Below are 22235 nucleotides of genomic sequence, written 5' to 3' on the forward strand. Positions count from 1 at the left end.
TGCAGGGCCTGCTTGGCCGGCCACACGTGGCCGCGGGCGGTGTGTTCCCCGCGGCCCGCTCAAAATGGAGTCGGGCGTCTGTGCCGGGGTGGCGGGGCACGGAGGAGGAGAGTTAAGGCGAATTGGAGGAACGCCAGCAACGCATCCTTAAACTTAAACGGCGTTTCGGGTGGCCTGAGGTATTGGACGGGGTGCCTGGCGGTCCCTGGGCTTTTCGACGTTCACCTGGGTCGTTTTTCTAGGGAACGGTGTTGGTAGGAACGAGGGCTGCCTCTTAATAACAGGTTGGGTGAATTCTCAGCCGTGTTTGTGTAGACCCGTAAGACGTCCCACGCGGGAAACTTTGTTGAAAAAAGAAAGTATAAGTAGGTTAAACGAATATGCTCTGGGCAAGGTAATTAGTAGGATGCAGCTCTGCACGAAGAGGGAGAGCTGTCGTCCCATCCCGTCGCAGGCAGTTGTGCCGTGCACAGACTTCAGCGCACTGTCGCATTGGTCAGAACTCTGATTAAATTGGCACCCTTGAAATGCATCAAAATGTGGTGACAGCACTTGACGTGCAGGTGAGGAAGTCACTTGCTAACTGCAGTTTAACTCGAAACGATCTTTTCAGAAACGCAGCCAGTTCGGAAGAGCACAGTGCTATGTGAAAGCATCTTCATACTTCAGCACTGACTGCGGTGCATGTTGCAAAATGATTCTCCACCACGTTTTATGCTTTTTAAGGAAGAAAAAGTTCTAATATACTCGTTGTTTTAGAAAGTGGGCCTCCCAAATGTTATTTGAAAACACCTTGTGAGAAGCAGAAGTTAGGAGCTGTGTTACGGTACTCTTTGCTTACCGATCTTCTGTACTTTAACGCTTGAGAGTTGCTCTTCCACGTGAGGAATGCAAGAATTTGTCCCAAGTGGCAATTTGCTAAGCCAGTGTCCTCTGGAAGTACTAGTCAGATACAGAATTATGGTGTTGTCCCTCATGAGGTAAACCTGAAACATGGGCAGTGTCTTTGGCCGACACAAGAGAATGCAGAGGGGTTTTGGCAGGGCTAGCAGTCCATGTTTACCTCCCGGTTTTCACATTTGTTTTCAAGAACAAGCACTACTTCACTATGAAAAAAGTATTTCGTGGCTTATTATAGTAGTGAAACAGAGAAAGTCAGGCCTGCTTTTGTAGCAGTGTGTACAGAGCACTGTAGTAAACAAAGTCACTTCCCAGTTTGAAAACTTCGATTTTTAAAATTTTTTTTAATTTTTTTTTTTTTACTTTTTTTCGTTATGGGGACAGTAGTTCTAACATCATAAAGGTGTTTGATGCCATGGCATCGACGAGTATGCACACTTCTGTGTGAATGTATTGCAGTTTAAAACTATTCCACTACTCTGTAGAGGTGTAGATTTTTTGGCTGGTGAATTACCAGTTCAAAGCTTTGTGATACTAAGAAGAAGAAATAACTTGTATTTTTGGTTGGGCTTCACTGGGAACCAGGTTTTTCTGAGCACGTGGTGTTGAACTTGAAATTCAAAAGACGTGGATTATTCATTCCAGTTCTGCAGCATACCTCCTATGTGGCACTGGCCTGTTCCCTTTCCTTGCTGAGCTCTACCTCTTAAAATGAAATGGTCTGTCCTTAGTTTGAGTCCTTTTCAAAGTAAATCTTAGTGAGTTTAACCCCTGTGTTTCCTCAGGGAGTAAGGACTACTTAGCAAGCAATGTATGTCATGCAAGCTTCACGTTAAGTACAGCTTGTAAGGTAAGAAAGACATTGTTCATGTGGGTGTGTTGGCTTGGATATCATTACAACTGTAACTTCTTTAGCCCCACCCAAATGTGACATTGCTTGTTAGGCAGGAACTTATTTCTTTAAAAAATTTAAAAAAAAAAAAGGCAGCTTTTAATTGAAAAGATCGTTCACAATTCTTGAGCCAGCCTTGGTGGTTTGCTTAGTGTTTTTTCCCTAAACGTTTTGGCAGGAAAATAGTATAACAAAGGAGTAATGTGTTTGTCCAGATCTTTCTAAAGAAGAGTAAACAGGCCTTTCAGATGGGTGGAAAAGAAAACTGTATTTGAAGATCCTTCAGATGTCTTAGTGAAGAAGATAATGCCCATGGGAAGTTATTGTTCAAAAAAACCAAAAACTTTCAGAAGGCATAGAAAGGGAGGGAAGAATGCTAGCCAGTTCAGTGTCACAGTGTATTCTTAAATAAGCGCACAAGGAGGCGAGTCTTTGTCAGGGAGCGTGTGTATTGGACTGCGAGGATTGGTGTGGATGAACATGCCATTTAGTCACTGACCAGGACCTAGTGCATTGGGCTGCCTGCTCATGGGGATGCAAGTGGCACCTGTCTGGGTAAGGGTGCCCTGCCCTGGGGAGTACTGCTGGCCAAAACAGTTTCGAAGAAGAGCATGGTGGGATGAAGCACAGGGACTTGGGTCCAGTGCAGTGATGCTGACTTCGTTTTGGTGTGCATCAAAATAAAAACCACTTGTTTTACCTGAAAAGCACCTTTCGGATAAAAATGAATAAAGGAATCTTGCTTACCGTGATCCTTCTTTGAAAGTTGACCCTGTCGTTTTAACACAGATTACTAATGTATTGTGTGCTCTGACAGGTTTTGTTTCCTACAATATTGTAAGAATGTACGCTTGTACAAAATACAATTTGATTGAAATGCTGCGTAAAAATGTGAATAAGAAGAGTCAAATGATCTACAGGGACTTTTTTATAAAGGTATAGTCGCTCAGATTATCTAGTCACAAGGCTAGAAGAAAAACTTCAATTCCGGCTTACCTTCAATATTTTTACAGTGTTAGAGTCAGTATCTCTCTGGGAGCAGCTCCACATTCCGTTGATGTGTTTCGCCTGATGTTTCAGGGATAAGACGTATTGGCAGGAGGCCTGATCAGCAGCAGCAGCAGCAACAGCAGGGTGAAGGCAAGCCTATTGACAGGAGACCAGAGAGACGACCTCCTCGTGAGCGCCGCTTTGATAAACCTGCTGATGAGAAAGGCGAAGGAGGAGAATTTTCTGTTGATAAGTAAGAATTTTGTCTTGTGTGACAAAGAACTGTCTTAGCTTTGATAGGAAGGGGCTGTCCTGCCTTCTGCTACTAAGTTAAAAAAACAAACAAACAGCTGATTGAATCAAAATTAAATTGACTGAATTAATTTTTTTGTCAGTCACAAGAAGAGCGTATGTCATGCAGACCATAACACTTTTCTTTCCTTTTCCATGATTTTGTTTACAAACTTGACTCAAGTTTTGGACTGGGAGTCACCTAATGTGAACGGTTGCATTGGTGTAACTGAAAATACGGTTTAAATCATTAAGATACCCACCATACCTCTCTAAATCTATAGCAGATGGCTTGGGTAAGGAACTTGAGTATAGCTGTTGCCTGCAGGATGAGATTTGTTTGCTGTTACAGCTGTTGCTTAAATCCGTACGGCTGACTTAAAGACAATAAAAGTTTGTCCATGTAGGTGTTTACACCTAGGCTGCAGTGGCTTCAGATCTGGAAGTGGTGAAGACATCTTGCATCTAGGCAGGATTTATAAAGTGTCTCAGGTATCATGAGGGTTCCAGAACTCAAGTGTTTGGAAAGCAGTGTTCAAATATTTTAGTAGCCAAAGCTAAAATCCTTTTAAAAGTAAGTTGGATGAATGTGATTTAAATTGAAATTGTAGTATCAGCTAGTTATGTAACACAATACAAACAATAAATTTTGGAATTTAGTGCCAGAAGATGCAAATGAACAGTAATCCTTCTGAGCATATGTTTCCAGATTCTAAAGTGCAGGCATTATGTATGTGGGTTTTTTCAGTGTAATAATTTGGCATTGAAATGAGAGCCTTGACACAGTTACAAACAGTAATTGTCAAAGGAAAAGTAAGCAAACAGTATTCTCAAAAGAGAAAAAGAAAACCTTAAAAACCATGCTGTGAATTTTTGGAGGTGAAATATTCATGTTTGGCTGTTCCATGCTAGACCCATTATTGACCGACCTATGCGTGGACGTGGTGGACTTGGAAGAGGACGTGGACGCGGCCGTGGAATGGGCAGAGGAGATGGGTTTGACTCTCGTGGCAAACGTGAATTTGACAGACATAGTGGCAGCGATAGATCGTAAGTCTTTAACTTTTTCTATTGTTTTTTGGCTATTCTTTACAATTAATACATGTTTTAAAATTTGCCTTTGGATTTCTGTATCTGGACACTATAATGTTAACTCAGTTTTGTTAGTTCTGTTTCACATTCACATTTCAGCGGCCTAAAGCATGAGGACAAGCGTGGTGGCAGTGGATCACACAACTGGGGAACCGTCAAAGACGAGCTAACGTTAGTAATCTGTAATTGCTCAGAAAACTATTAGCAGAATGTTAATAAATCCTATTTCTTATGGCTTGCAAAATGTAAAGATTTAGCTGCCTTTTTGCCTTTGATTTTGATAATTTTTGCTGCACTATTAAAGCAGCCTTTTCAGAATTTAGGAAACTAGCAATTTTTTGTAACATAAGCGATGGCTTCACTGTTAAGGGGTGGGTGTCTTGTGCTGGGTTTTGAACAATGCTTTTACTAAAAATAGAACAATTTAATTTTAACAGTTTTGGTCAGGTTAAGCATGCTGTTTTACAAGTATTACATTGAAAACAGTATTTTTAATACCCAAATCCATTTTGTGTCTCAAGGTACAGCGGGAGGCTTTCAGAATGGGTACTAGTAAGTGTTGGGGAAAACCATGAGGAAGGTGGAAAGCATAGAATTTAAAAGGCACAGAGAGCACCAATCCTTAATGAAATCTTTTTAAAGAAGAGTGGGTTGTGTAAATCTGCTATAGAAGTTGGTCATTAATCTTACGTAGCTTTAAATAGGGATGAACTGTTAAAAAAACAAAACTCCAAACATTATGTAATTGCAGTGAATTGGATCAGTCAGCCGTCACTGAGGAAACGCCAGAGGGAGAGGAACATCCGCCTGCTGATTCTGAAAATAAGTGAGTACCACCCCTCTTAATGTTCTTTGATTGCTTCAGAGGTAGTATTACTTTGCCTCTAACCTCCGATATTTATTCCTACTTCTGTTTTGCCAAACCCAGATTATATTTTCTTCAGTAGATATGAAATTATCTACAGTGCTGCTGAAAGATTGTTTCTTCAAAAACTGCATGTCTAAAAATTGTTATCTTGAAACTGTTCATTAGTGTCATGCAGGCTCTTAGGTCACTTTCAGATTTAGTTATTAATAATCGGTTCTAAGACGCTTAGGGTCTCAGGATTGCAGCTCCCAAGTACCCAATCTAAAAGCAGCTGTGCTCATAACTAGGTAGAACAACCAAGAAAAAGGGACAAAAGATTCTTCTGGCAGTGCAAAGCAGTTTTTTTTAAACTTCATTTTTTCAAAACAACTGTTGAGACTGCTGACTAGCCTGTAGAAGAAAGGTTGTATCTCTTCCGTTGTCTAACTTCTGTGTATGCAGGCAATTTTCAAAGTTAAACTTGATTGCTTCTCATTCTGCTTGGACACTATTACAGAAGAAACCAGGGACTGGATGAATGAAATAGAGTAACTAGAGAAGCAGAATGAGCAGTAGTGATACTTAACAGTTGATGTAAAAACGCGATACAAATTTTTATGGTAGCTTAGTAAAATAGAATACTGTATTTTAATGAGGAACGTGCTTCATGGTGGATTCAAAAGAAAATGGCAAACAGATAAGATAGAATTTTGAAATACTTGTTTGCATGAGGTTTCTAATGTGGAAATTGCTATAGCTTGATTTCCTCATTAATAACTTCGGTTAGCAGCGGTAGAGAGGCTAAAATTACTGCGTCGTAGAGAATAAGATATGGATTTAGCTTAACTGAAAAAAGACTAAATGCTGTTACTTCTCCAAGCTTGTGGTGGTCCAAGGTTAAGGTCATCTTGTATACAGAAGTAGTATGAGAATTTTTAAGGAATTACAGCTCGGACGTTGGACAGAAAATGCTAGCTAGCTGGTCCTTAAAAAAAATTACATTTATTGGAAATGTGGATATACTAAATTTGCCATGTCTGCAGTATTTCCTGGGTCTTGGTTAGTAGCAGTGTCCTGGTGCTTGACCAGATACTGACCCATCCATGTGCAGATCAGTTATCCGCAAAATTCTGCGGGCTATTTGTATGGTTTTTTTCTTCTTCCTCAAATCTGCAGAAATTGTGTACTCAGTTTCAAGCATAACACATCTGTAGTAATCCATCAGTTATCTTTATAGAAAAGCATCTTTACATGGGTTAGTTTTTCAGGTTGGCTGGTTTGGTGTGGATCTCTAACCTAAATGTTTCAGCAGAACCGTAGGATGTTTTACTGCAGTAAAATGTGCAGAATACTGAGGGGTAGTATCTTTGCCTTGAACGGAAAAGGTGCTTCTGAATATTATACCATGTCAAAAATCATTCTGTCCTACAAAATGAGAAAAAATTGAAATACAGTAATTTTTACATAAAACTTTTGCATGATTACATCAAAATTAATGGCTACAAAATGAAGACTTTTTCTGTTAAGTTGAGGCTTTCATGATCTTTTTGCTGCACGTATAAGGCACTAGTTTTCTATAAATCAGAAATTTAGTTGCATAAACACACTGAAGAATTAGAGGATCGACTGCCTTTGTAGTTGGAACATGATCTATTATTGAGGATAGTCGTTGTGTGTTTTACTCAAAAGTAGCTTTTTGGCAGAAGGTAGAGGCACCAAAGATTTGCAATGAGGTGATATATTGCACAAGTAACTGAGTTGTATGCTGTTGTTTTTTCAAGTTAGCTGAAAGTAAAAATTGTTTCAGTTAGCTGGGAAACTAATAATTGTCTTTGGTTCAGTAAAGAAAGCAGGCTATCCAAAGCTGATTAAATTCTGGTTTTTAAAAAAATAAAAAGTGTGAAAATTGTGGTAAGAACAAGTTCTCTCTCACTGCCTTAACTTGAACCTTTGGGAGAGAGGTATCTCAAAAAAGGGGGGACAAAGCTCCAAACAAGTCCATTGCAGAAGTTGGGCTTTCATATTTGTAAAGAAAATTGTCATTAATGTGGAGAATAGATGGCATGGGTCAGTGTTAATTTTAACATTTTACTGTGCTGTGCTCACCATTTAGTTGCTTAAAGGTGTCTGGCTGTGTTTTGGGGTTTTGTTTTTTCAGGGGTTTTTTTTTGGTGCTGGCTGAAGGAGATGATTTTTCATGTGTGCTTTCTGAGTGGTGGAAGTGAGGGGTTTTTATATACACCTCTTAACTGCTAAATACTTGATGAACTTTTAAAAATCTGATGCTGATTAACAACTGATTTTGAATTTGTTGTGTCTAGAATTGAGTTCTAAGTCATGATCATAATATCCATGAATTCACTACAGAGAGAATGAGGTTGAAGAAGTTAAGGAAGAAGGTCCTAAGGAAATGACCCTGGATGAGTGGAAAGCTATTCAAAGTAAGGATCGTGCAAAAGTTGAGTTCAACATCCGTAAACCAAATGAGGGTGCTGATGGGCAATGGAAAAAAGGATTTGTTCTTCACAAGTCAAAGAGCGAGGAGGTAAAGTGATTTTCAATATTTGCTAGTATCGAGACTGTATAGGTTTTTCTGTTGATGGAAATATTCCACTTCTTGGAGTGGGGACTCTTATTCTTTGTGATGCTGACCTGTAGCTAAAAGTTTTTAAAGTGGGAAGAACATTTCTCTTAATAAAACTGCAGTTACGCAGTAGAGTAAGTAGCCATTCTTACTGTGGTTAGTTTTAGCAGTTGATCTGTACCCTTATGTTGGTGCGTATCGTCATATAATCTAGAGATAAGACTGGAATACTGCTGCATCTGGGCAGGTGGCTTTGTAAGGACTGTCTCTTGGTGAGCATTTTAGAAAAAGTTTGTCGATACCAAATTTATTTATTTGCTTTTTTTAAAGGAAGCTTATGTTATTTAGCATCTCTTGTTAGTCTTATGCAGTACACAGATTTATGGTGCTTGCTAAACATGATGGAAGGCTGAAGAAATACTGGTCATGCCTCAAACACCTTAATATCTAAGCTGTGTATCTTAAGTTTGTAACCTAGGTATGTTCTCATTTTATAGTATTATATAGACAAGTGCCCTTGAAGGTTTTGAGAAACCAGGTGGAATACATTTGGATGCTTCAGTGATATTCCATGTAGTTGGTGTAGAATTATTTTAAAATTGTAGTTTCTCAAGCATACGCATTTCAGTCATTACAAAATTTTAATTATTCTGTTCCAAGAGAGTGAGAGTGGCAAGGAGAGACATACTCCTTCACTTCAGAAGGGGAGGGAGGTGCTGAGAGCTCTTGTTTTCTAATGCAGCCCTGCATTAATCTTTGTTTTTAACACTGTAATATCTTAAGTGGCCCACTGTTAATCCATGGCCTGCAACGTTGTGTACCAGATGGTTCTGACACCCTTTGAAGTAACTAAATAGTACATAATATGCTGTTTGGTCTTCTAATAAGTATTTCTGCTTTCTTGCACCTTGCCACCTTTTTTTTCTTTTAAGCTGGGGGCATAATACAGATGAGGAGGCACTATTCAGTACTTCCCAATGAAAACTCCATTTCTAATCTCATTGAACTCATTCTGAGTTTGACTTTGTGACAGTCGTGCTATTTTCTTTTCTTGCTGTGTAAGGTAGTTCAGTTCTTTAAATGATGCATATCTTTCTGTTTACTTTAAGCTGTTCAGTATTTGACATGTTCATTAAATACTGCTTTCTCTGGCTTGTGTAGAAAAGGGAAATTGAGTTAGACTTAATGTTGCTGTATGTTATGTAATTCTGTTTAAACATATTCTTTTATGTACTTTACCAAGATTTACTAAACCTGTAGTCCTTCAAGTTCCCCCAGCCCCAGTCTCTCCGAAGCAGATTTATTTGGCATTGACTCAGCTGAAGACAGTCTTTTTCAACATACCTGCATGTATGATAGTATAATAAGATGGTGGTACTCTTGAGTAATTTAGAAGCTAGAAAGATCCGTACTGTATTTTTGAAAAATGAATTGGTAGTTAACTCAAAAACCCAGATGAAAACAATGAGAATAACTAATCGAATTGCTTTCATGGAAGAACTGACATAATTAGTAGATTGTTCTATTTGAGAGGTGTATTTGGTTAACTTCTCTTCAAAGAAATGAGGTGGATGTTTTAACAGCTCCTTGCTGTATAAGCACAGAAGTGAGATATTGACAAAACTGCCTTAAATCTAGGTGCTTTTAGCCTGCTTTTTTTTATGCCCAGCAGATGTCTCTCCCCGTTTCACTTATTCATTGTTCACTGATCCCAGGGGAAGCAGTGTGGGGGGTTTTTTGCTAAGTATTATAGCAGAATAGCTCTATAATACAGGCATTAGGAAAGCCTTCACTGTGGCTCTTTTGTGAGCAGGTTTAGAAGGTGGAATATTTAGAAGCTGTGAACAAAACCTACCAATCACCTGCTGTTCTTTTTCTGTTTGTCCTCTTGGACATACTTACGAGTCATGAAATTAAGGTTGGTGTAAGGTTTCTGTGATTCTTATTGATAAAGAAGGGCATTGATGTGTGGAAGTGACTTGGTTTATAGGTAAATTCTGTGTTTCAGCCCCAGATCTTCTGTACTCTTACAGCTGAAAAATCACAATGTGCCCCAGTAGATTTTCTCAGAAATTTGGATTGAAGCGTTGTGATGACCACCCTCATTGGGTGACATTGGGAGAATGTCCTAGGAGTCTGTGGGAAAAGGGAGTATGAGGATCTAGTACTGTTCATCTGCCTTAGTCTTGTGAAAGAGCTGTCCTCCTCCTCCTCTGACTTGCGCTCTTCACTGAGGGGTGAAACTTGGCCCTGTCTGAGGTCTTTCCTCTTTTCCAGGTTTGCTATGCAATTACTAGAAAGTGATACTTTGTATAAAATGAACTCTTAATTTGGTCTTGGATTCTTGCTGGTTTAATATGAAATCCATGTGTATTGGCAGCGTGTATTGGCAGCCCTAGTCTAATGAGACTCTTTCCAGGAGATTGGGTTATGCCATAAAAGAGAGATCTTTGTTCCTTCTCCGCAGCTGGTTTAGTGGTTTCAGTCTTTTAAGTTCTGCTGGTGCAGCTGAACAAAAAATGGGAAGGAGTTACGTTGTGGAGAGTTCCTAAAATTTGTTCAAAAAGTTGGATGCAGGTCTCCTGGAAAGACTGATACCCCTGTAGTAGATCAATTCCTACTCTGTATCTGCTGTGCCATGCCTCTTTCCTGTGCCTTCAAACTTTCTTGCTGATCTAATCGCTTCCTTAGAGGAGGTTGCAAACGGAGACTGTGAAATATGTTTTGGAAAAGAATAGTTCATCTCCTCAAAATTTGGAGGAATGACTCTTGAATCCAGCCTGTGCAGAAACCTTTTCTCATTAACAGTAGTTTTAAACATCCCACCCTCTTATCTGTCTAGTTCTGTACACGGTGTGCCTGATGTATTGAGGTGTGCTAGGGATCAGGCTGCACACGTGGTCTCTACTAGAGTTTCCAGCAGCTTGTGTTAAACTTTTTTGGTATCGGTCTGAGCTTTCTCTTGTCTCCACGCCTGTGGTGTAGTCTATCCTCTAGTCTTTCTGGATGCTTGCACAGCTGTTGATCTCATCCTTTTGCTGCTTCGTGTGCTCAGTGACATCTGTACCCAGCAAGTTCATGTGACCTTATTACCTGTTGTTTCTGTATGTAGTTGGTCTCATTTCTTCCTTTTGTTTTCTCCCTTTGTTCCTTTTGTCACTTTGGCGTGGACACGCAACTTTCATCAGACAAAGGCGATGACAGAAATGCAGGGGAGTCTGCTGGAGTCAAATGAGGTACTGATCCTTTATATCTAACTGGTAATAACCTGTGTTTTAATATGAGCCCCTTCTGAAATGAAGGTCTGGATATTAAGAAGTCACAAAAATGGAGAATACAAGTAGATACAATATGAAGCTCTTCTGTCCATGCCTGTTGTCTAACTGTGCACCATATAGGACCCTTCATAATTAGTACCCTTGCTCCTAATTGACCTGAATTCCAACCTTATCATAAATGCTTCTATCATGAGTCTTTTTATTTTTTGTTGTTGCTGTTGTTTTTCCATATCTCACTGTCTGCTTTGGTCCCCTGTCCGCTAGTAGCTTGTTCTTAATTTTTGACAGCCTTCCCCAAGACCCATAAGTGCAGCAATGCCTTCAAGAAGCTATCGGTTATTAGATCAGAAGACTTATTGAGAGTTGCCAATACATATAAATTAAATGCCTCCAAAGGCGATTCAGAATAAGCAATTTGTACGGTATCTCTGTGACTGACTGTCATCACCTAAGTGACAGAAGAGGATGAGGAGAATATGCCAAGTCTTGTATTGGTGTTCTAAATTAGCTTTAGTTATGTTGGTTAAAGACATCATCGGGTTACATGTAGAATTTGCTATTTGTTGGTTTAGTGGTTAAACCAAAGTTGTGAAAATGCAATGGTTTTGGTAGACTGCAGTGTTTCTTTTTTAAGCAATAACAGTGTAGGGAAGGAAATGCATAGATACTACCTCTCACAAAAGAGAATGTCATATGACTTCCCTTAAATTGAAAATATAATCTCGTACCCTGCAGTGATCAAAAGTGTAGATAAAATATTAAGTCGTAAGAAAGGAATCAAAACGATAAAGAAGAGGTACTGTGTACTGTTTTACAGATTGTTGGTGTACTTACATTTGAGTAGTGCCTCATCAGGCTGAGGTGTGGAATGACTTTTCTCTGAAAAATAACTGCTTAGGCAAACTTCTTAAGTTTGGAAAAGCAGTCTCTGGGGGAAGGATGTACAATTCAAATCTATAATATCAGGAGTGGGATGAGGACTAGTTGTTACATGGAATACATCCCAGTGAAATATATTTGAAATAAAGCAGCATGGAGGGGTATTTCTCATTGTCTCTAATTAAATTGCAGTGCTCTCCACTGCAGGACATTGTGGAGGTCAAACGTACAGCTGGGCACGTAAAGGGGTAATTAGATTGGTGGGGGAGAAGGCTGTTTATGGCTCTGTACATTATGGTGCTTGTGACTGACTCAAGAAATCCCTGTAAGCAGCTTTCAGCTGTTTGACTGCAGACCTCTGTGTATCCATTGGCTACCTTATGAAGGATCCACAAAAGGTAATTAAAGGGTATAGGGCTTAATTGCACAATATGTTGCCTTTGAAAGTCAGCATATTGTGTAATTACACCACAAGAAAAGTAAGTTAAGAGTCAGGAGCTTCAGGTTGAACATGGCACTTCTGTAGGAAAAAAACCAAGCAAACTGATAATTGCTGTGCCAGAAGTTTGGGGCTTATAGGAAAAGAAAGCATTGTATGTTGTCATGTTTCCGAAACATAACGATTGGGCCTTGTAATAGGCAGAGTGCTGGACTAGATAAACCCTTGGTCTGATCCAGTGTGGTCAGTTTTACATTTTGTGTATCATCATAGGTGCCAAAACCAGACTTACCACATGGAAGAATTATTTGTGCAAAACAGGAAAAATAATTATGTTAAAAACACTTGGTTCTTTTTGTGTTCAGTGTGTAACAATTTTAAATACTCAAATGTGCTGAATAGTAGCATTTATGGTGTTAGACATAACTCTTCGGTGCATACCGTGCTCCTCGAGGGTCAGGTTTCTCACTGTGAATGCACTGGGAACCAGCCAGCTGTAAGAGAATGTTGTATCATGGCAAAGGTGGTGAGAGTTGTATTTTTTAGCGTAATTGGTGAGAGTGGTTCTCTGTTTTAGCATTAATGTTTTAGCTACTTCAGTTACATTGTGTTTGATCTGTTTATGCCTCGTTTGCTGTTTGTTATGACTAATGCAAACCAGTAAGGGATTCTTGCCATCTGCCTTGTTTTAAATATTTATACAGGGCTAAGCAAATGAGAAAGGGTAAAATACCCATTGAGAAAAATAAGGATGGGTTACAAAGTAAGTATTTAAAAAGAATGCAATGAATTGATAGAACCTGAAGATTTCTCAGGATACGAAGTGAGAAGAAGAGAAATGCTAGAAAATGAGGTTCTCTACTGGCTTGGTGATAGTTTGGTCTCAGATAAGCCTAAACATGTTCCTCTGAATGAACTCCAGAGCTTCCTTGAATTGTCTCGGAAATGCAAAATACCTTTGTTTGCTCAAGTGCTTATTTGATTACCTGTATGTGGTTTGGTTGTCTGGACAAGTGGTATAACTTGATTCCTAACAATTCCTGCACTACCTTTTCACTTGAATCGATCAAGGTAATCATCAGTTTGGGAGTACATTTGGAGGCGAACACATATGCTGTGGTGGTAAGAGTGCAACTACAGATGAAAACGTTTCTTTTGGTGATTGTTCTTACTCATGAAGAAACGCTCATTTCAGGCTCATGCTGAGGACTCTGTAATGGATCACCACTTCCGCAAGCCAGCAAACGATATTACATCCCAGCTGGAGATCAACTTTGGAGACCTCGGCCGCCCCGGACGTGGTGGCAGAGGGGGACGGGGTGGCCGAGGACGTGGTGGCAGGGCCAGCCGTGGAGGCAGAACTGACAAGGTAAGTAGCTACAGCTTTCATCTACAAAGGAGATTAGTTTCAGTTATTATTAGGATTTTCATACAGAGAGTGTCTCTCTTCTTTCTGGGGGAGATGCTCTGACAACAAACACCGTGTTTTAAAACCAAGTGTCCTATTCTTACAAGCTTACTTTAAACTAGGTTACTGTTAGGACAAAAGGATGAATGTTTTAGCAGTGTTCTTGTTAAACACAAAAAAGGGAGGGTGGGGAGTAGGTTGGGTTAAAAAAAGAAGTGCCCATCTTTGTGTCTAAACCCCAAAAATGACTCTTTGGTATGGACAGATCTGAATGTACCGTGAGATGCTTCTGTTTGTGCCAGAGCAGAACCACAAGTGCTAGAGCGGTTATTTTCAGACACAGTCAGGGCGGTGTACCTGCATTATGACCTGTTGGGGGTGAAAGACTGGTTTTACGGCTGCATGTTATATCTTGAATTTGAGGAATTTAGAGTTTTCATGTGGAAATAGGATTCTCTGGTTTTTTTTCTAATCTGCAGTAATTTTTTTCCTCCTGGTCCTGAAGCCCCAAGGAAATACTCAGGAAAAGTACTGAATGGGGTTGGGGAGAGAACATGTAAAGTTGAAGCACCATAGTATAGCTACAGAAAAGATTTGATTTGATCTGGATCACTTTACTTGGCTTAAATGCATCTAATCAAATTGTTACTCAATAGAAAATGAGGTCAGTCTGTGTGGTTTGACTTTCTTCACATAGACCAGACTTGCTCTTTTTTGTCTCTTCTAGGACACTGGTTTTGTTTTCTCTTTTACACTGGATCACTTTAAGTTTTAGGCTTATTAGTTGGAAAGCTCTTTCCTGATACCAACATAAGAAAATTTTAAGGAATTGAAATTAAATGGTGGTGGTGTTTGCTCTGAGTTGTTTCACTAATATGGCATCTTGCTTCTTCAAGAATGCTGTCATAAAGTAGTTAAAAACTTTTCTGCAGCTTATTTTATGTTGACTTTGTTTATTTCCTTCCAGTTGGTTAAGGAGTTTGATGTGATCCACACACCCAACCAGGTTGGTGATCTCTGCTGGCACTTACAATACCTGTGAAAAAGGCCCTCCTGTTACAGGGACTGTAAACTAACCCCTCCTGCAGTGCATTGGCTTTTTTAGTTTGCTTTCTGCTTTTGTCTAATGAGCAAATGGAGATGCTAAAGCTATAGGTTTCAGACCCTGCTATTACTTTTTAACTCTAGTTTGTGGGCTGGGTACTTCTCTAGGCAAGACTAAGACACTACAGGTATTGATACAACTTTTATTGAAACGGTTTAAATATATCTCTTGATAAATGAATACGTTTACAGGAAATTCCACTATCCTGGCTCTTCCTACTCTTCCTCTCTTCCACATCCCTCATGGACAAAGTGAAGAATTTCTAAAGTATTCTAAAATACTTAATTTCTGCATTTCGTGGCAGCACTGTTTTAGGTGTGGTACAGAGCCTTTTAAAAAAACCTGTTGGGAAGCACTGAGGAGATTCTTGGTTAATGTATGAATTTCTAGGGCTAGGTTGGCACAAAAATTCTGTTTATCAACAGCTGGTTTGTGACTGGGGAAAAACTAAATGTGTGAAACATCATTTGTGCTATGAACAGGCCTTTTCTGTAAAACTTCAGTTGTGTCCCTCAGTAAGAATTGATGGTTATGTGCTAGTAGAATAGCATAGGTCCACATGTAGGGATCTATTTAGGAATGGAAAGAGAAATGTACTTGTAACCTTGTGCGATAATCGTGCGCAGACATGGTCTGTTTGCCTATAGTGCCTCTTCAGATAGCTTTGATTCAAAAAGTAGTATAGGAGACTGCCTAGTCCTTCTTGGAATAAAAAGTGTTGTTTATCATGGGGGGGGGGGAAGTTGCTCTTGTAGTAATTTGTCCAGTGCTAGACTGCTGACTCTGCTGTACTGTGTACTCCTTTGAATCCTGGTATTTCCCTGTTGAATAGGGTTCAGGTTAAAGTAGTTTTTACAAGGAAGAATTCCTAGCCCCGTTTGTCTTGGGTGCCGGCAGTCCCCCTGCCTGCAGCTGCCCCGTGCAAGTGCTGCCCAGCCTGTCTGCACAGGGACAGAGCCTTAACCTTGTCCCCGTCCCCGCTGGCTGGGCCCCAGCCTGGGCCCGCAGTTGAGCGGTCCTAACATCTCCCACTGCCCAGCTCAGCTGTGCGCCGAGCCTGTGTTTGCCTGGCAAATGGAAGGACTTGGTAATGTGTGAAGAATTAGAAATGCGGTAGGGCTTGGTGCTGCTGAAGGTAATAACTTTCTGATGTTTCTCTTTCAGTCAAGTGCTTCTGCTCCTGATGTAGATGACCCAGAGGCTTTCCCAGCTCTGTCCTAAACTGGATGTCATAAGCCAACCCTGCCCTCGTCGGGCCTTCCTCTCCGAGGCTTGCATGCTTAAGGATCCTAAACAACTAAGAAATTTAAAAAAAAAAAAAAAAAAAAAAAGCCTGTCATTCATACCATTCACACCTAAAGACTGAATTTTATCTGTTTTGAAAATGAACTTCTCTCGCTACACAGAAGCAACAATATGGTAGTCAGTTTTGTATTTAGAAATGTAATGGTAGCAGGGATGTTTTCATAATTTTTTCAGAGATTATGCATTCTTCATGGATACTTTTTTGTATTGCTGCTTGAAAATATGCGTTTCCAAACTTGAAATATAGGTGTGAACAGTGTGTACCAGTTAAAAGCTTTCACTTCATTTGTGGGTTTTTTTGTTTTTTTTTTAATTTCAGGATTTTAGACATTTTCCCCAAACTACAAACTGGGTTTTAATTATTGCACACTATTTCCGTTTTCTTAATTCCTGCTTAGCAGATTTTTATCAGCCCATGGTCTTTTGGAATATGTGGAATTTTAATTTGGCAGACTGTTAGTGCTGTATGGAATACTAACTCCTGGAGTACTTTAGTTTTAATGCTTAATTTCAGACTTGGAAAAACAGTCATTTTTCATCTATGTTTGGTAGTTTGTTTACTCAAAATCTTTATACAAAATTGATACCAGATACTTGAAAAAGATTCAAAGCACATTGGTTTATAGTTAAATACCTGTGTATTGATCCAGCAATGATGTGTGGATAATTGGTCTAAACAGTTTTTTAAAATTAACGTATTACACCTTTCACTCACGCTTTTTACCTTTATTCCCTCCTCCTCCCTTCAACAGAACAAGATGCTTTGTTGGCAAAAAAAAAAAACTTTTTAAATTACCTATGCTTTTTGTTTGAGAGGGTACCCTGTAGATTAGAGTAACCTTTCCTGTTGTTGGAGCTGGGAGGTGGGGAAAGGTGGTAGCTGTTGCTCCGGTAGTCCTTCCGGACTCCGTCTGGGACGTGGAATTTAGCAGCACAGCCTCTTGACACGAGTACATCAGTACCTGATGTATCCACAGCACTGCTCTGACAGTGGCAGGTCTTCTGAAGAAGAAACCGCAGGCCTTGGCTGGGTCTGGCAGGAGGGAGTTTTGGCTTTACCGTTTCAGATGGGGACATTGCAATCTATGCGCCATACAACAAGACGACGCAAAACAAACCCCCAACACATAACCTCTCCGTCAAAGTTTTGTTCTGGATTTGTGCAGTGTTTGAGATCTGATTGCTAGTTGACAAATGAATGTTTTTCAGAGAGCGATTGTAAGAAACCCTTTCCACCCCTGTAGAAATTTGCCATAGGTTTAATTTAATCCCTGTGAACAGGAACTTAACCACTTCAGGACACAAAAGGAGTTGAGAGAATGACTAATAATGAGGGTTTCTTAGCATTTTTATCTGCAGCATTTGTTAGGAGACTAGAAACAGGTTTCTCATTTTATTTAATGTTTTACACTTTGGACAGCTTATAACATATTTGTAGTTTCTTAACTAGGTAGATAGAAAACAAAAGGTAACGCCCTATTTTTTTAAAAGCTGTACAGGACAGGCAAAAAATATTGGAGACCTTTGAATATGAAATATCAAACTCCTTAATTGTGGTGTTTAGCTGGCTTGCTTTATCTGAACTATTTTCTACAAAAGTTTTTGTTGTAAACCACTGTTAATATCATTGGATTAGACTTTTTAGTGCACTCACCTATAGTTTAAAATACCAGGCTGTGAGAAGGAGGCAAGTTTTCAAACAGTGGATGGTAAAATCTCTTGGTTCATTTCTCCTGACTCTGAGCTGATCTCACACAGGTGCTCAGTGTGGGGGCTGTTGCAGGTCCAGCACTGAGTTAGTTGTTCCTCTTCCCTTCTCCCTTTGTGGTTTGGTAGAATGTGTTGCAGTTCCAGTGTTAGGGACACCTTGGATAATACAATTAAACAAATGCCTTGATATGCAGAAACACACTTATGGAAAAGCTTTCTCTGCGACATAAACCTTCCTCCCCTTACGCAAACTGTATATTTGCTGTTTTAGTTGCCACTCAGCATTTTTTTTTTCCAGATGACTTCTGGGCCAGCCAGGCAGTCGTTTGGGGCCCTGCTAGCCAGATTTGGTCAGAAGCTTTCCCCTTCTGCTTTAGAGCATAGAGCAGTTTCCCAAATGGCATGTCACGTATGATTTTTAAGACAGCTTGTACTTAACAATTGGTCCGTCTGCTGTTCTGATAGATGTAAATTTGCCTCTTTCAGTCCATTTGTGTCAAGAACTAAAACTGTGAACATATATCTTTAATATTGGTGGGTGTTAACTGAAATAAAGGTTTATTTTCATGCTCTTTTAAAAATGTCATGAAAACACATGGAGATGAAACCACTTAGGTTAATAGCGTCTCATCTAGGTTCTGTCCCAAGAGGTCCAGTCTGCCTGTGGTGATGGTACCCAGGCATTTCCATTGCCAGGAATGGACTTTGCCTTGGGAAGATGTCTTCGGAGTAGCTTATTTACAATTAATGAGCTTGCTCTTCAGTAACATTTTCTGTCCTCTTGCTTGATACTTTTGCAGTCATGCCAAATCCAGAGGACTAGACCTTTTAAAATCTGAAAAATTTGAAAAAGGTGGTCAGCAGAAAAAGCTGGAGAGAAACAGAGGGAGGCACAGGATGCAGATTGGCTTTTGAATGTAACGATGGCAAGGTTTGAGCATGAAAGTTCATCTTACAGACCGACTGCCGCTGATGCTGGGAGGAAACATGACTGATTAATAAATGCAAGTGTGAGCTGTGTGGGAAAGGACATAAATTCTTCTGAAATGTCAGAAGTCAGTGTGAATATATGGTGTTTGCAGTTTGAGGAGTTGAGACCACGCTTAACTGTAATGACTCTTTGCCCATGGAGATTGGTTTGCATAGCCACGCCTCTTGTTTTAATAAACGCAGGACATATGCCTAAAGCTGACACTTCCAGCATTTGCTAACCTGCTTCTTTTCTAAAATCATTACAAGGGCCATGTTACTTTCATTTTGTACTCCTGGCCTGGTCTGCCTTCGCTCAGTAACAGCCTCCTGGCCAGGCTCAGGCTGTATTTGAGCAAGCGCCGAGTGCCCCGATGCAGTGGTCGGCAAGTCCCTCGCTGTGCTGGGTGCTGTGCTAGAAAAGCCAAATGTAATGTTCTTGCTGACGGGGGATGTAACCTGGCTGTGGGGAAAACAGTTCATTTGCCCTTGCTGGGAGACTTTAAGGTAGGAGTTATAAAAGTTTGGTTGTTGTCCTACTAATGATGCTTTTTCTCTCTTCAAGTTGGAGTAAGACTTTATGTGAAGCCCCGTATGGCAATTTATCTAGAGACTTGAAGAGCAAAGAGAAAATGCACTCTAGTGTTCTGTTGTCCATGTGTTGAAGTTGAAGGTCTGTGCAGAAATAGATGCATGACAACACCGTGTGCTTTTTTTTGCCTTTATTTTTTTTAAAAAAAAAAAACCTTTCTTTGGTAATAGGTATCTAATTTGGTTGTACATAGCTGACTTGAGGTACTGATTTGTCTGTGATGCCCAGCCAGAATCCTCTTGCCAGGGTGGTTGACATACTGGCTGTGGCGAGCACAAAAATGGAGTTCTGTTGTCCTGGGTGTCTGACCCAAGCCAGAGTGAAATGTTTGCCTTTGAGTGACACCAGGCCAGTCCTTGCAGAGGGAATATGTGTGCCAGGCTGGAGACAAAACCTTGGAACCAGCTTCTAGACCCAGAAAGCGGAATTGCAGAGCTGGTACTTTGCAAAAGAGAATCTCATGCGCTTTCTGCGTGGCTGGCAGCGCGAGTGGCCTTGCTCGGAGGTGAGGAACAGTGCTTCACTACCTTCCCAGAGACCGGTCTGGGTGCAGTTTATTTGTCTGCCCTACGTATGTTACTTTCACAGGTGAAATACCTGACAGCAACAAATAAAGGCAGTGCAAGAGGGGGACATAACTGGCTAAGAAAGTAGCTTTGGGTTTGTTCCCAGCAGCGGAGCGAGGACTTGAGGTGTGCTATGCGGCTGTCACCTGCGTGCAGCATCATGTAGTCGTACCGCTGTTGACGTGTTCTCTGTGTTGGCAGGGAGCGGTAAACCCGTCGGCTTGCTGGGGTGAGCTGCAGGAGAGGAGGTGAGCTGGGCTGGCGCTGGTGCTGGTTTGTGGACAGTTCAGTGCGAGCCGAGGCTGCTTGGGTTTGTGTCGGTTCCCTGCCCTAGGGTGTGAGCTTGCCCATAGTTACCGGTAAGTGTTTGATCTTCACCCACGAGGTGTTGCTACAGAGGTCATCGTAATACCGAGAGGTGAGGGAGTTTATTTCACTTGCGTGTTCTTTACTGGGCGGAGTGAAGGTAAATCAGATAGGGGATTGGTTTTACTGCAGTCTTTCAGTGCAGCAATTTGGATTGGCTCGTGCCCGGTTGTGTTTGGGGTTTGTACTCGACAAACTGCAGGATTTCCGTTGTCTTGTATGGAGGACAAGGAGAAGACTTGGTTCTGTCCTTTCTCCTGAGAAAGCGCTTGAAGGTCTGTCTGGCTCAGTGAGATTGCATGGCACTTGCAGGGCAGCGATGTGGAGCAGGAGGGATGCATATTGGGACAAGATGGCTATTGCTACTTAATGTGCTTTTTTTGGTGCAGCAGTTCCTTTTAACAGTGGGTTACTGTTTACCTTTGTCAGACTTGGATGAAGATGCTAAAAGGGGCAGTTGCTTTGCAGATCGCTCGTGGACTGCTGTTAAAAGCTGTTTTCGTGTGGAAGTGCATCTTCCCCTGCTGTCCTGTCTGAGCACATCCATGACTGAGCTGTGACTTTGAGCATGGATGTCCTGGGCCAGTTTGGAGGTGGCAGTGAGGATGCAAACAAATGCCAGGATTGAAATATTATCCCAAAATACAGCTCAGAACTAAATTTCTAGTAACTACATGAGTAGGGCTTCATTGCAGAGCTGCTGCAACACCTCCTTGCACGTGGTTTTATTGGCAGTCTGCAGATGAAAAAATCCTCCTGGCTTTGACACCCCTATTAAAAGCGTGGGTGGAAGCGGGGAGTGTACATCGCTTGCGTTGGTGCTGTGGCGAGGCAGACTGGGTGCTGTGTGTTAATGAGTACATGCGCCTCTCTTGAGCAAGAGGCCGTTGTGTGTTTACGGGCACATCTGGGTATTGCTTTTCTTCAGTGTGCAATTTCTGCAGTGAACGTGGTGAGCTCACACCAGGTGGCTGGGCAGTAAGGGTAAGTATTCTCATCCTCCAGTGACTGCTGAGTTACCCGGCAGGAAGAATTAAGCTTTGCCGCGGCCGTGGTACGAGAAGGATCCCTTGGCATGTCTGGGAGAGGTCGTGGGCAGCGTCCTGCCGCAGGTGAGCTGAGGGACCCCGCTCCCTGTGCTGGAGGAACGGCTGTCGTGCACACCCAGCGCAGGGGGGCCGTGCAAGCGCTGGAGCAGGAGCGTGCGTCTCAGAATTGGTCTCTGTGCTGCAGAGGAGCCCTCGAGTGCGCATTGTGAGACTGTGGGTGCAGCACGCCAAGAGCTGTTGCCCGGAGTGCTGCTGCTCCTCCTGCTCCACTCCTCTTGAACGTTTCCCTGCAGCGCCTTTCCCTCTGCTTTGGGAAAGCATTTTCCTGGGCAGTAGGTGTCTTCAGTCTCTTTTCCTCGGTTCCTTATCCCCAAGAAGCTGCTTTTAGGAGGAACACCACATGCTGTTACGGCCCTGGCTTTGCTTGCAGGCTCTGGTGAGGCCAGGTCATTTGGGGGGTTTGTGGGTGTCCGGTGGGAGCTGGCAGCGAGCGGCGTGCTGGATCCTGCAGGCTGCTCAGCCTTTACCAGGACACATCTCCTTTGTAGGAGTACGTGTGGCTGTGGGCTAACAGCAGCTAAATCATTGCTGATGGTTTTATTTTGTTTTCAGTACACAGAAACACAAGACTGGAAAGCTAAGGCTTGAGAATAGCCACGGTACTTGTGATCGCTTGTGCTGATCAAAGGGAAACGCTCTGGGCGTTGCGGGAAGTGCAGAGAACTCGCTGAAAGCTGAACATGGGAGTTGGTCCCAGGGCTTGAATTTCACATTCCTAAAAAAAAAAAAAGCTTAAAACTAACGTGTGCACAACTATTTCCATAGACTCCTGCCTGTTGCAGAGGTGTTTTCACAGTGTGGGTGGGGGTACAGACCTCGTCAAAGCGGGTAATGCGAATAAGCCCAGCCTGGCTGGCGCCGGCTCAGAAGGCAGCGTGTGCTCGGTTGGTAACAGACTCGTCCTGCAGCGCCT

The 22235-nt window shown here is 41.5% G+C and overlaps 1 protein-coding gene across 1 annotated transcript in view; it reads left to right on the forward strand.

The window, feature by feature from the left end:
* SERBP1 (SERPINE1 mRNA binding protein 1) overlaps positions 1-16269 on the forward strand; it is a 16561-nt gene extending 292 nt beyond the window's left edge. The window contains exons 2-9 of the mRNA XM_010561537.1: positions 2858-3035; positions 3986-4123; positions 4265-4336; positions 4917-4991; positions 7380-7557; positions 13388-13561; positions 14568-14606; positions 15870-16269. Coding sequence (XP_010559839.1) covers positions 2858-3035; positions 3986-4123; positions 4265-4336; positions 4917-4991; positions 7380-7557; positions 13388-13561; positions 14568-14606; positions 15870-15926 — 911 coding nt within the window. The 3' untranslated portion in view covers positions 15927-16269. The remainder of the gene's footprint in view (positions 1-2857; positions 3036-3985; positions 4124-4264; positions 4337-4916; positions 4992-7379; positions 7558-13387; positions 13562-14567; positions 14607-15869) is intronic.
* The last annotated feature ends 5966 nt before the right edge of the window (positions 16270-22235 follow it).

The sequence above is a fragment of the Haliaeetus leucocephalus genome, unplaced genomic scaffold (genome assembly GCF_000737465.1).
Source record: "Haliaeetus leucocephalus isolate CR32 unplaced genomic scaffold, Haliaeetus_leucocephalus-4.0 Scaffold147, whole genome shotgun sequence".
Lineage (NCBI taxonomy): Eukaryota > Metazoa > Chordata > Aves > Accipitriformes > Accipitridae > Haliaeetus > Haliaeetus leucocephalus.